The following is a 15,465-nucleotide window of genomic DNA, read 5'->3' as shown; positions in this document are numbered from 1 at the left end:
AGGGACGATGGGCACTTGTCCCACCTGGACAGAATTTCCTTCTGCAACACTCAAGTGTGAAATTGAGCATACGGTACCGCCTCAAAGGAGGCTACAATGAGACCCAGGACTCGCATTCAAAAGTGAAGTGTCAACCATCTTTGGGATGTCAACAGCCGCACCGCAGCCCGAAGGGTCTGCAACTTTTCTATAGGGAGAAATACTTTGCCTCTGAGGAGTCCAGAATCAACCCCAGATACACTAGGCGTTAAGTCGGTACCAAATACTGACTTCTGAGTGTTCAGCATCCAACCAAAGTCTCGGAGGGCCCGACAGGTTATAGACACGCTCATCTCTAATTCTGAGCTTGAAGTGGCCCTCAGAAGAAGATTGTCCAAGTAGCCCAATGATAGCGTTTCCACGCTGTCTTAGTAGGGCTTGAATCGGGGCAACCACCTTGGTGAACACCCTTGGTGCCGATGCCAGGCCAAAGGGGAGAGCCACAAATTGATAATGGTCTTCCCTGACCACAAAGCGCAGACACCTCTGATGCCTGGTGCATATGGGGACATGCAAGTATGCGTCCCTGATGTCCAAGGACACCAGAAAATCCCCCGAACCGATTCTATCCGGAATCCTTGTACCATCACAAAGCAATTGAGGGCCCTGAGATCCAGGATTAGACGAACGTTCTCCTTCTTTGGTACTATGAACAGATTTGAGTAAAACTCTTGAAACCGTTCCTGTACTGGGACAGGAATGTATACCCCGCGTATGAGCAGGTCTTGAACAGCCCCATAAAGGGCTTCCTGACGAGTTGGCTGAAGCTGGAGGTTGGAGGGAAAAAATCTGTTCTGTGGGCAAGAAAGAAACTTTATCTTGTACCCTGAGGAAACTACTTTGCAAACCCACCGGGTCACGAATTCGCGAAGACGTCCCCCCACCTGAGAGATGGGTAGGGGCAGACCTTCATGCGAACGTAGATTTGATCGCAGGCTTGATGGGCTTGCGTAACCAGGGACACTTCTGTCCCTCAGCAGGCGCTTTATCGGCCTGGGGTCTTTTACCTGCCACACTGGGCGGACGAAAAAAACATTAGTGCGTGGTGAAGGAGGGCCCTTGCCTACGGCGTGGCTCCTTACCTTTTTTGGATTGTGGGAGCAGGGTACTCTTACCTCCTGTGGCATCTTTAATAATGTCATACAACGATGCTCCGAAAAGTCTGTCGCCCTTAAAGGGCAAATCCATCAGTGCCTTCTTGGAAGATTGGTCTGCCGACCAACACTTTAGCCAAAGTAGACGGCGCAACACCACTGTGTAGCTTGAGGCTCTGGCTAGCAGAGGAATCGTGTCCAAGGCTGACTCGCAAACCAATTTTAGGCCTTGTACCAACTGGTCGGCCAGAGCTACCTCTTCCGAGGGAGCCTGACGTGCCTTTAACCCATTGTGCAGCATCTTTGCCCATTCGGTGAGTGTCTAAGACACTGAGACACCAGGGCCCCAACCATTGTTGGGCGCACAGCCGAGCCCACCACCGTGTATAGGTTGCGGGTGACCGCCTCAGCCCTCTTGTCCGCAGGGTCATGGAATCGTGGTTACCTTGTTTAACCACTTCATTACTGGGCACTTAAACCCCCTTCGTGCCCAGACCAATTTTCAGCGCTGACGCATTTTGAATGACAATTGCGCGGTCATACAACACTGTACCCAAATGATATTTTTATCATTTTTTTCGCACAAATAGAGCTTTCTATTGGTGGTATTTGATCATCTCTTTTTTTTTTTTTTTTTGCGAAAAAAAAAAAAAAAAAAATTGCAAAGACAGAAAATTTTGAAAAAAATAAATAAAAAAAAAAAACACAATATTTTTTACTTTTTGTTGTAAAAAAATCCCATTTAAAAAATATAAAAATAATAATTTCCCTTGGTTTAGGCCGATACGTATTCTTCTACATATTTTTGTTAAAAAATAAATAAAAAAATATTGCAATAAGCGTTTATTGATTGGTTTGCGCAAAAGTTATAGCGCCTACAAAATAGGGGATAGATTTATGATTTTTTTTTTTACTAGTAATGACGGTGATCTGCGATTTTTTGTCAGGTCTGCGATATTGTGGCGGACGTATCGGACACTTTTGACACAATTTTGGGACCATTCACATTTATACAGCGATCAGTGCTATAAAAATGCACAAATTACTGTATAAATGTGACTGGCAGTGTAGGGGTTAACACTAGGGGGTGAGGAAGGGGTTAAATGTGTATCCTGGGTGTGTTCTAACTGTGTGGGGGGAGGGGACTGACTGGGGGAGGTGACCGATGCCGTTTCCCTATGTACAAGGGACACAGATCGGTCTCCTCTCTCCCTGACAGGACGGATTGCAGGCGCTATTTTTAACGCTATACCGCCGGCTCAGCGGGGATCAACGGAGCGATCCCCGCTGAGCAAGCGGAGGTTCACGGGGCGGATCATCAATGATCCGCCCCATGTGAAAAGGGCCTAAGTGTGTACTAAGGAGTGTCTGGTACAAAAGTTCATCTCACTTAAAAGTCTTTCAAATATTTAAAATCATCAACTACAGCCAATGTGTTTCGGGGGAAAAGAGCCTACTCCTGGTGATTTTTTCAGCAAGGAATCCTTTACATTTTGAAAAAAAAAATAGTTTTTTTTTTTATAGCTGTGGATTCAGTAGGGAATGGTTAGAACCTTTTACAGGTTTTTGTTGAGGTGGGCCTACTGGTACCTGGACTGAAAAAGATGTTATCAGAAAAAGATGTGAAGGGAAATCATCCAATGCTAGCTGTGCCTTTGCTTTAGAGACCTCCTTCGATTTCTATGGGACTGCTTTTTGAGTGTCGCCTGTCTATGGCCACACAAGTATATCCAACACAGACGATTTTACCAAAGTATGTATGTAATGGGGTGGGTTACAGGCCAAGAGATAATAGCAAGCTAGGAGCAAGGCAGGGGTCGAGGGTGGACACACAATACATAATTGTACTTAACCTTTCATTCTCTTTCTTGACATAGAAAACATCCCACTGGATTGTTTTATTTGACTAATTACTGTACAAGGAGTCTGTTGTGTATAACCCACATACAATTATAATGACTATTGTATGATGGTGTATTTTTCTTCACTGTTATATGGATAGATACATTTTTCCTTGAGAAGGTCAATCCTGACCTGGTGGTGGTGGGAGACTGCCATTGCTCTCCATTTTTTGTAAATGTTATTATCCTACGATGCTAATCCAGTTTTAACTAGTATGAAAATCAGTGACTTTACTATCAGCATACCTTTTTGGGCCAAGCCACACATAGCCAGGTAACCAGTGTTTTCCTAAAGATGCAAGAATGTTTTTCAGTATTTTTTTTTTTAAGTACAGGTTTTTATTAGGATTTGCCCTTTATGTGCATGATCACTGGCTACACAGGCAATTGTGTCATTCTTACACATCAAATTAAAAAGGAAAAAAAATGTACCTAGCATGATGGCGTCTACAGCTCCTCCTTGACAAAACTCAATCATGATCTGTAAAAACAACAACAACAAGATAAGTGGCAGGCAAACAATTAACCATACAAACTAAAAACGACTAGCTTATACAATATTCAGCAAGAATGCTTATTCAAAATGAACAATCACACAAATGGTTGTATTAGCCATTGAATTTATTCTGAAACATTTCTGAAACCTGTCATGAGAGATTTATGGAAATAGTCACCACTGACCGTATACTGAAAATGCTGGTTGGCCGACCACCTTAGAATTCAATACTCTGAGTCACTGATCTAAAACTCAGAGTCAGAACTTTAGATCTGCTTGCTTGAGCTTGGGACTTTCCATAAAAGTCTCCTTGAAATGTCAGAACTTAATCTCTTCTAAATAATCATTTAAATAAAATAAAAATGTAAAAATTGTTTTTTTTAAAAGTCACTGCAATACTTCATTGTATTCTTATGAATAGAAACTATTTAAAGAACTGCTAAAGTATTCTCAAATACATCATGAATCTATTTACTACATGTAGTAAAGGCTGTTCCCTTGAGATGAATGTTCACTTTGTAAAGCAAATAATAAAATCCATTATACCTGGATTTAAAGCAGTATTAAACTCAAAACTAAAAAAGTAATACGTTGCAGCTTACCATTGGATCCATTATCATTATATGTGAAAGCTACATTTTTCTTTTTTTGGGTTTTTTTCCCCCCTCTGTTTTCACATAGTGATCTGGCCAGTAACACACCTCCTGTATTAGAGTGCCCCCATTCTGGGTAATAGAGTACAGGGGTACCTTTGGGACAGCAGCCATACCAGTCTGGGGGAAGGGGAGGAGGAGTGTTAAATGTACTAGAAGATGTGGATACATTACATTTTTTCCCCTTTTGGTATAAAGGTTTTACAGGAATAAATAAAAGCTGACCATGCAAGTACCCCAGTTAATAGTTAGCGAGGTTATTCTGTTGAAAAACAGACTTACTGGCTGGATCACCAGATGAAAATAAAAGAAAGCCTAAAATATAGTACAGCTCAAATACAGTTCAGTACACCGTCCATACTTCTCAGACCTGGGCAGCAGAAGGAAGTGATTTAAAGTGATTCTAAAAGGGTAGACTTTTTTTAACCTTGCCATCTCCAGCCCCCTACAAAGCTTCCTTGCATCTCGCCTTTTTAAAAAATAACCAACACGGCTCTAGTACCTCCCCACAGTGTAGGCAGTTCCGCCTCCCTCTCTCACTTGCAGCAAGATCATTGGTCAGCATCTGTGCACCCGGTCAAACAAGGATTCCAATGCAGTCTACCATATGATGCCCTATACCACCTATGACCACACTGCACCTGCATGTCTCTGCTGTGAGTGTAGGGTAGGCAGGGATCTGTGAGAATCAAGAGGAAAGCTGTCCTTGTAAAAACAGAAGGCATCTGTGTTTACAAGTGACATCGGTGAGCAAAGGAGGAAAGCTGGAGAAGTTCCAGCTGAAAACCTGGGTGCGAGGGCCACATGAAATGGCCTGAAGGGCTGCATTCGGCCCGTGGGCCATGTGTTTGATACATGTGATGTGAAAGGTTCCAGCAGATGCTGTAATTTTTTTGTCACCAAATTGGTGTGTGTGTATATAATATATATAAATAAATGTCAATGAGTTTCTGGACTCTTGAGACCCTTGCATCTTTCATCCAGTGCTGCACTGACGTTTCTGGATTCTGAGTCATGAGGGAAGCAAAAGAATTGTCAAGGGATCTGCGAGAAAAGGTAGTTTTACTGTATAAAACAGCAAAGAGATATAAAAAGATATCCAAGGAATTGAGAATGCCAATCAGCAGTGTTCAAACTCTTATCAAGAAGTGGAAAATGAGGGGTTCTGTTGAAACCAAACCATGGTCATGTAGACCAACTACAATTTCAGCCACAACTGCCAGGAATTTTTTTGGGATGCAAAGAAAAACACACAAATAACTTCAAATGAAAAACATGTGGTGTGGCTGTTTCAAGGAGACACTTCAAGAAAGATTGGCTGCATGGTCGAGTCGCCAGAAGAAAACCATTACTACGCAAATGCCACAAAGTATCCCGCTTACAATACGCCAAACAGCACAGACACAAGCCTCAAACCTTCTGGCACAGTCATTTTTAGTGATGAGACCAAAATTTTGCTTTTTGGCCACAAACATAAACACTACATTTGGAGAGCAGTCAACAAGGCCTATGATTAAAAATTACACCATTCCTACTGTGAAACATGGAGGTGGATCGCTGATGTTTGGGGGATGTGTGAGCTACAAAAAGGCACAGGAAATTTGGTCAAAATTGTTGGCAAGATGGATGCAGTATGTTATCAAAAAATACTGGAGGAACATTTGCAATTATCAGCCAGGAAGCTGCGTATGGGACGTATCTGAACATTCCAACATAACAATGATCCAAAACACAAGGCAAAGTCGACCTGTCATTGGCTACAGCGAAATAAAGTGAAGGTTCTGGAGTGGCCATCTCAGTCTCCTGACCTCAATATTATTGAGCCATTCTGGGGAGATCTCAAAACGTGCAGTTCATGCAAGACAGCCCAAGAATTTACAGGAACTGGAGGCTTTTTGCCAAGAGGAATGGGCAGCTTTACCATCTGAGAAGATAAAGAGCCTTATCCACAAATACCACAAAAAGACTTTAAGCTGCCATTGATGTTAAAGGGGGCAATACACGGTATTAAGAACTGGGGTATGTAAACTAATTATCAGTGTCATCTGGGTAGTTTCTGTTGCCATGATGATTTAAAAATAGTAAACACTGTTGATTGAAAATAAATGGCTTCAGTCAAACACTAACCATGAGTGAAAGAAAAGTTTGTGTGTTATCATTCATATTCTCTGAAAAATGGCCAAGAAATCATAAAGTATTGTTTTTTTCCCCCCAAAAAACAAAACTCCAAGAATAGAATTTCAGTAACTTGAAATAGGATAGCTTGAGCAACAACATTGCAGATTCTGTTAGATCGATAGCAAGGTTGTCTGCTCCCTAGTATTGGGATGGTGGGGTGCTCCGATTTACTCCCACAAACCAAAAACCTACTTGTAGATTACCGCAATTGGATTATAGCCTGACTGGCCCCAATATGCATGACTGTGGTTGGAATGTGCATTATGTATGTACAATATAAGCAGTAAACAATTTGTCACTATATAAAAGGTTTAAATAAGTAGGAGTTATTAACATTATTCTATTGGAACATTTATTTTGTCAGTAGATGCATATTTTTTTTTTTTTTTTAGCACAAGGGATAGCAAAGTCCCAGTCTCCACTTCCTTACAATGGTGCACAGGATGTCTACATATTAATCTGTTTTTTTATTTTTTTTCTATGACCAAATCTTGAACCACATGCCCTAGTATAACTGTAACTGCCTTATGGAATACAACTGCTTCCTCCAGATAACAGCTGGGCTCTTGTAAGGAAGTCATGCAATTTTGCCAGTTTCCACAAGAAAATAAAGTTGATAGACTGCCTAATGCCTATGTATTGGAGCTTTTTTTTTTTTTTTACACCTCAAAATAAAGCATGACGACTTCTGACTTCTAGGGAATATGGATTAGTTAAAAAAAAAAAATACTACAAATACACACAGCATACAGTATGTACAAGTGTGTGTGGCCATTTCCCAAGTTGCACTTGACTAGCAAAAATGTCTGCTCATCTGTAAATGGACAACAAATTGGTCATTTTGTGTGTCAACATTTGCAGTATAGAAAGCAGGTTCAGAAGTACCAAACCCATTTCAATAAAAAAGAAAAAGAAAAAACAAGGAGGTCTTTGGTTGCCACAATGTGTTCCTTAAAAGTAAAATAAGTAATATGCTCATTATGCATGAGCGACTCGTAAATATCGGGCCAACTCTCCACACAGTGGTAAACAAACATATCCAACTTGACTTGTTTGCTGTAAACCCTTGTTTACTGCAGACATTTAGATTACACATCTTGATAAAATTATGGTATACAAAATCAAACTACAAACATCAGTATAAAAGAAGAGTAAAACAAATGAAAACGTTCATGTGAATAGGCTACAAGTACCAACATGAAAAAGGGTATTAAAATCTAAACACATGGTATTCACATACACCCTTCTTTACAAAATTATTTTCAGTGCACCCTGATGGCTTCTAAATCCAGGGTATACAAAACTTGTAAGTCATGTGCAACATAGGGTGTATCTAAGCCAGGGTTTCATAAAAATGTCTAGGGTTCCTCCAGGAGGTTTCTAGGGGTTCCTTGAGCAATGCACAATACTTGCCTCTTAGATAAGTTCCCACTGACACCAGAGATCTTTTTAGTTATCTGTGGGAGGATTCTTTCCAATGACCACCAGTGTAAGACCCCATTCACACCTAGGCGTTTTTACGCCTGTAGCGCTACGCCTCTGCCGCCAGAGGGCTGGAAATACATGTCCCTCTATGGAGATGGTTCACATCTCCACGCCGAACGCCGGACGCCTGTCGCCTGCGGCGTGAAAAAAGGTCCCGGACCTTTTTTTCAGGCGTCTTCGAGCGTTCGGCTAGGAGATGGCAATCATCTCCATAGAGGGGGTCATCTTGGGGCACATCTAGGCGGACAATACCCGCGTTTTGTCGCCGCAAATCGCGGTACAAAACGCCGCTATTTTTACCGCGATTTGCGGCGACAAAACGCCGCGATTTCGTCCGTCTAGATGTGAATGCAGCCTTAGGCACATTCTTCCTACTGATTATCACACTAAAGGTATCAAGAGTTGTAGACATAGTCACTTTTAGACTCCTTTCACACTGGTGCGGTTTGCAGGCGCTGTTGCGCTAAAAATGGCGCCTGTAAACCGACCTGAAATAGCGGCTGCTGTTTCTCTATTGTGAAAGCCTGAGGGCTTTCACACTAGAGTGGTGCGCTAGCAGGACCGCTCCAAAAGTTCTGCTAACCGCATCTTTGGAGCGGTGAAGGAGTGGTGTGTTTACCGCTCCTCCACCGCTCCTTCCCATTGAAAGTAGGGGTGCAACGGATCGTCACCGATCCGTGATCCGAACGGGGGGGGTAGCGAACAGTAAATAAATACCAAACATGTTAAGTCTTAAAATGGTGTGCCTGTGAAACAGCAACATACTTCAGTACCCAAAATTGCACGGAGGTTATATGTTAGAAGTCTTACAGGTTCTCAGTTTAGAGTTAGCCATGAAGGATGGCCCTAGAATTATTGCTCTCAATCCCATGTTCACAGCGATACTGCACATGGGGATGCAATCGTTTTTGTAAACGGGAGTATCCACTTTTTGTGTCTGTTACGGTGTGCCTACGTGGGGACTTTAACATTTTGTTTTTCTTTTTATTATAGTTTATTTATTTTTTATACTTAAACTGCCCAAAAGCCCCCTATATGATAGCATAATGTAACAGATAATGCTGCGTTTACAATCCTGTTCTACCAGCCAGCACTTATAAACAGTGCTTGTAGACAAGTGGTCAAAAAGGCATGGTAAATATTCCTGCCTTCCTCTTGGGTTTTTCATCTGCATAAGACATTGATCATATACTTTCACGGTGTCAATGTTGGCCTGAATGCACAGCCTAAAGTAGAGTAAATCTTCATATTCCTGAATCACTAGCTTCAGTGTGTGTAGAAACACAAGACAGGTCAATGCATGACCCCTGTCTGTAGACCTGACACTTCCTATCAAGAAACAACTTTTCTTACAATCCCTGGGTCTTTCTAGTGCTGGTGCAATGAAGAGCTACACAGTAATTAGATCCAACACAGCCACAAGCACTCAGAGTGTTCACAGACACACACAGCTCATCATACAGCTGGGAGACAATGCATTAGCACTCCCACATTTGTGATGCAATGCAGGAATGGGGGGGGGGGTGAAGTGGTGAGCAAAGCTATGTGACCCAGAATAAAAAGTTGTCCTTTCCCCTTGGAGCACAGGGACAGATTAGCTGCAGCAATGAATGGACATAGGGGAATAGATTAGCCATTATGCAGCCACACACAAGGCCACTATTACAAGGCAAACAAACAAGCCTCAGAAAATACATATATCTAAAAACATTGAAAATTGTACTGCTCAAATGCCCCCAAACATGTTTTTTGGGTTTAATCTTAGAGGCCACTACGATTAAAGTGATTGTAAACCCACTTTTTTTACTTTTACCTACAGGTAAGCCTATAACAAGGCTTACCTGTAGGTAAGGAGAATATCTCCTAAACCTGCACGGTTTAGGAGATATTCCCCTCGCAATGCGCCGAGGCGCATTCGCAGGGGGGATCTACGGCGAAAGGACTGGCAGCCGCCGGACCTTGCCAAGTTTTAAATCTCCCGCGCGCACGCGTGGGAGTGACGTCATCGCCGCTCCAGCCAATCACAGCAATGGAGCGGCGATACCCGGAAGACACGCCAAGGCAAGATGAAATCTCGCTCGGCGTGGACCAGGTAAGTGCTACACACCTCGTTGCGAGGTAAGTATTTCATAATGAGCTAATATGCGGTGCATATTAGCTCATTATGACTTTTGCCTTACAGGATAAAAAAAATTAAAAAAATTTGATGCGGGTTTACAACCGCTTTAAGCCCCAAGAGGCTGAAACATATCTGAGACGTTCTGTACAGGTGGAGAACAGGAGATGAAGCCGTGTTTTACCCATCTTACATATTTATGCAACAGGGAGTTAGTTGACATGTATGTGTGCAGACGGTCACAATTTTGTTAAAAACACCAATACCTAGTTAAAGCCCAAGTACGGGGCAAATCAACACCGCTGTGCCCGAACTGCAAGGGTTACCTGCTTATTTATGTCTAGTGGAACGAAAAATTTTCCTGAGCTTTAGCTCCCCCCCCACAGCTGGACCAATCTCTGAAGTGCCTGCACCCCATGCTTGACCGGTCCAGGGTCCTGAAACCATCAAGACCAGGGCAATTCAAAGCAGTATTTCTAGATACAGAATAACTTTAATGCAACATTCGCTGGATTGGTTTAATAGCCAGGTGTTACTATTACAGATGCCTTCAGATGTATAAGAAAACCAAGTAGGGAATATCTAAATGACTTTGTATTCACTGCTTCCAATGGGGTGAGTGTGATGGTTTAAGGATTGAGAAAAAAACGATTATCTGTAGCTCAGTCATGTGAAGCCATCTAGAAAGATAGATTGGGAGCATTACACTGCTCTGAAAGTCCTTGAAGCTTTGAAATGGGAACTACTAAAATAAAACATTGTCATCGTCACTGTGGTTCCAAACTTAGATCTTTAACCGTTTTATAGTCAAGCGCGTGAAATTGCTGATGGGTGTAACTGCTAATGAAAAACCCAAAGAAAAGGTTTTATTGGGAAGCAATATTACAGGTTGCCAGTTAACAGTAAAAAAATAGAAGGCCAATTTGGTCATCATGTCTATGCAAATTCACTTTCATTTCAACTTTTAAAAAGCCAAATCAGAAGTTTTAAAAGTCCTTATATGAGGTGTTAATGGCTTGCACCAGCATTAAGAGTGTTGTGTGTGAGCTTAAATGTCAACACAAGTTTTTATCATTAACACACCGTGGACATTTCCTCCTCTGCTAGTTTCCTTTTGTTCCTCCATACCTAAACTATGCTGAAGGTCAAGACACAGCTGTGTTTATGTGAATAGAGCCAACGCAGAATGCAGCTTTACACACTTATAAAACTTGTTTAGGAACATATTTAAAGAAAAAGGTGTTTGTGTACACACGTCTTATGTTCCTTTCACATGGGCATTCCATTTGTATGCTATTCATCTGTTGATGGGAAGCGATCCTAAAAAATGGATAAACGGTCAGTTTATACATCGATTGTTAGGATGCTGGGAGATGCCAATTCCTAACAACCAGTAACCCATCCCAGCGGGATGAGCCATTGGTTTCTAAGGAGAGGCCACCTTTCGTTACAGCAGTAAGTCATCCGTGCTGTCAGCAAGGAATTCCTCACTGACAGCATAATGTAAACAAAAAAAAAAAAAGGCCCCTTCAGTTCTGTAAATTTTATTTTGGGAGGGGAACCTGAGGTCAAAACTAAAAATGGCATGGGGGCCCCCCCAAATCCATACCAGACCCTTACCTGAGCATGCAGCCCCCCTTCCCAAATCATACTAGGCCACATGCCCAAATTCCCCCCCCCCACCCCAGTAAAGGAGTATGGGGTCAATTGTAAATAAACACAATGTGAAAAAAAAAGTCCCCCGATGTAGATGATCCATCATCAATCACATCATGCAGCAATGTAGGTCCACATCAATCACGATGGACAATGGTCGCACAAAAAAACAAAACCTGATCCCCCCCCCCCCCCCCAACAACCCAACCCAACCACTCCCGCCGCTTTCCGACACCAAACGACATTGCTGGATCTCCCCATCGCTAAAGTAAACCTGATAGCAGGGATGAATCACTAGTTGCTAGGATGCCAGCGGGTGTCAGCTCCTAACCACCAATGCAACAATGGATGCCAAAACAAACGGTTTATCCAATTGTAGCAATTTAAAAATAGAGACTCGTTTCATTTAAAAAATGGAGCTGAAAAGACGCAGATGTATATGGATCATCTGTCTACATCCATTTGCCCAAAGGAATGCATTGCTGGCCATTGTTCAGCCATCAACGGATGAATGAAAAATGGACAGACAGAGCACCTGTGAGAAAAAACCCTTAGATTATATATAGACCAAGAGACCAAGATAAGTGAAATTCCAGCTCTGCTCGAATGCTGAGCAGGTTTGCTTAAATTCACAACAAAACCATTTATGGGGGCACCATTCATTTCACTATACATGTCTTCAATACACTGACATGTGGAGGACCCACTGTAAAGTCAAAGGTTAGCAGAGTGATGAAACATTGATTTTCATAATTAATGCAGTGTCCATGCACAGAATAATCACCAAGCATGGGCAAAGTCAGACCTGATGGGTTTTACTTCCTCTTCGTTCAATGCAAAAGTAAAAGCATAATGGGCTAGTTAGTATGCATCGCATACTAGCCCATTATGTGCCACTGACGTGCAGAAGAAGCCCACAATGTTAGCACTGTCCCCGCTGTGTAATCGCGTCCATCTTCAACCCCTCTTACTTCCAGGGCTGTGGACTCTGGCTCTGCTATTGGCTGGTGTCGCGTAACGTCACTTTCACGTGTGCACGGGAGCCGATGGTCACCGCACAAGCACTATAGAAACGGAATAGATCATGCCCTTTCTTCGGTACGCATCCGCCGATTATGTCGGCGCTGGCATATATGGTGAATATCTCCTACAGGTACCAGTACCTACAGGTAAGCCTTATTAAAGACTTACCTGTAGGGAAAAGTGGTTGTACAGGGTATACAACCACTTTAAGATGATGTGACAAGTTAAACAAACAAGTTCGGCTTTTGATCCAGTGTGTGTCTGAACTACACTCCCAGGAGCCCACATCAAGGTTAAAGGTGACATGGAGGCAGATGACAAGAATTAACCCCTTCAAGGAATAAATGAAATTCTACATGCAGATCCAGAACTGCTTGACTGTTGGACAAGTCCACCATGTATGTAATATCGTTCCCTCCTGACCACAGCCTCCAAAGCACGAGGAGGCTCCGGGATACACAACGCCAGTCCTACCGGCACCATATACCACCTTAGAAGAACCTTATTGTTCACCTCAATCAATGAGATGTACGATTTGGAATTGCACTGAGCCAATTTGGCCCATTCCTCTGCTGCCATAGTCTCTCTCATGTCCTGTTCCCATTTCTACATTTTTATTATTTTTTCCCCATTTTTTGCACAGTAAAATGATGCATTATGGGTGTCAATTGCCCTAGGTGCACCACGTTTTTTATTCTTTGATTTAGAATTTCCTACAACTTACTGATCATACAAATGTACCATGAACTGTAGCTAAATTACATTTTAGCAGGGGGTCCCCTGGGACCTGAAAACTATTTTGAGGGTTTTCTGGAATACCAAGGTTGAAAAGGGTTGCTTTATACCTTTGTCCAGCTGTGCTGTAATGCGAATTAGGTCAGCCATAGACTGTTCAAATCTCAGCCAGTGCAGCAGGAGCTGGGCCGAGATTCGAAACCATGTATGGGCAGTCTGAATGTACCAAGTTGATCGATCAACTTGGGTACAACCAGCCTGCTTTACATGCAATTATCGCTAATGGCTGGTATACATAGCCGCTAGCAATAATGACTGTCTGTCTATCTCGGTTGGAGGGATTTCCTTGTCAACACTGTCTGTTGACCATGGTTGCAGGAAAGAAATTTGCTCTGCGTATAGCCTGCCTTAATGATTCAGACCAATCTCCAGGTATATTGAGCAAAGCAAACCGTGCTTTATTTTACCTATATGCCTCACCTCTCTCCTGTGCACCCCTCCAGTCTCAGAGAAAACTGACCACAAATAATGATGAACCAATTGTAACCAGTTAGTAAAGACTAAACCAATTAACCATGACAGTGGGGAAACTGGGTTGTGGGAATCTCCCATAAGCCCACAGCTGACACACCGATTCTGTAATAGGCTCAGCTATTGTAACAGAACCAAGCTAAAAATGGAGAGTATTCAAAGGACAAAGGGGAGGGGGGACAAAAGCAAAAAAGACACAGAATGTCTATTAGTAAAAAGCTCTAAGAATGTTGAGTTGTTTTTTTCCCCCCCCAAATACAAATATATATATTTTTTTCCCTAAGAGCCGGTTCACACTGGGGCGACCTGGGATCCGACTTCAAGGATGGACTAGGTCCGTGGGCCTGGGAAATGGAAGGATGTACAAACACAGTGGAAGTGCAACCTAAAAACGGTGATTAAATATGTACAGTCCTAGGCTGAACTGTATTGCAATAAACACAGTGGAAATTCTTCAGAGAAAAAAAACATGTGTAAAAGAACAACAGTCCCGGATTGAATCAAACAAGGGAAAATCAAAGTTCCAGATAGAGCCGATGCAAAAAGTGGATGGGTGAATGATCTGAAGTGGAAAGTTCCAAACCCAGATGGGTGGAAGTGTGCAGCCCAATCCAATCCAAAAACGTGCAACCCACACCGTTAGTGATCCTAGCAGCTTACCTCCCGACTGTCACTCAAAGCCAAATCAATTATCAGTGCTCCAGCCTCCCATTGAATGAATGTCTTCCTGTCAGATCTCAATGGTTGACCATACATGTGGGAGAAATGATAGAAATAATGTAGCGTGGTCCTACTGCCACAAAATAAACAGGGGGGGCTCTGCAAATGTGAACTTACACAACTTACACAGTGTGTAGGGAAGGAGTGCCTATCTCCACGAGCGCCGAGCTCGTCACCTTAACTTCTCACTGCCACAGGTCTATCCCCTCAGCATCCCGAGTGCTCAGGGACTCTGAGCACTGATCGGGAGCAGCACCTGACGGACGGTAGACGAGCGCGGAGCTCGTGGATACATGACCGCCATTAGACTGCCCCATGCGAGTTTTTATTGATAGTTTTTATGTTTCATTAAACTTTGCTGTACGGTATTATGCGATGTGCCCCCCTTCTTCTCCCTCCCCTGCCTCTTCCATTTTCGCATGAGCGGTCGGCTCTACGGATGCTGAGGGGATAGACCTGTGGCAGTGAGAAGTTAAGGTGACGAGCTCGGCGCTCGTGGAGATAGGCACTCCTTCCCTACACACTGTGTAAGTTGTGTAAGTTCACATTTGCAGAGCCCCCCCCTGTTTATTTTGTGGCAGTAGGACCACGCTACATTATTTCTATCATTTCTCCCACATGTATGGTCAACCATTGAGATCTGACAGGAAGACATCCATTCAATGGGAGGCTGGAGCACTGATAATTGATTTGGCTTTGAGTGACAGTCGGGAGGTAAGCTGCTAGGATCACTAACGGTGTGGGTTGCACGTTTTTGGATTGGATTGGGCTGCACACTTCCACCCATCTGGGTTTGGAACTTTCCACTTCAGATCATTCACCCATCCACTTTTTGCAT

General features: G+C 42.9%; 1 protein-coding gene across 1 annotated transcript in view; it reads right to left on the bottom strand.

Annotated features, from left to right (window-relative positions):
* The window catches only part of STK10 (serine/threonine kinase 10), a 185,251-nt gene that overhangs the window by 92,262 nt on the left and 77,524 nt on the right, over positions 1–15,465 (bottom strand). Inside the window, exon 3 of the mRNA XM_040344536.1 lies at positions 3,467–3,515. Within this exon, the coding sequence (XP_040200470.1) occupies positions 3,467–3,515 (49 nt within the window). The remainder of the gene's footprint in view (positions 1–3,466; positions 3,516–15,465) is intronic.

The sequence above is a fragment of the Rana temporaria genome, chromosome 3, assembly GCF_905171775.1.
Source record: "Rana temporaria chromosome 3, aRanTem1.1, whole genome shotgun sequence".
Classification (NCBI taxonomy): Eukaryota; Metazoa; Chordata; class Amphibia; order Anura; family Ranidae; genus Rana; species Rana temporaria.
This window is presented reverse-complemented; position numbering and strand designations above follow the sequence as displayed.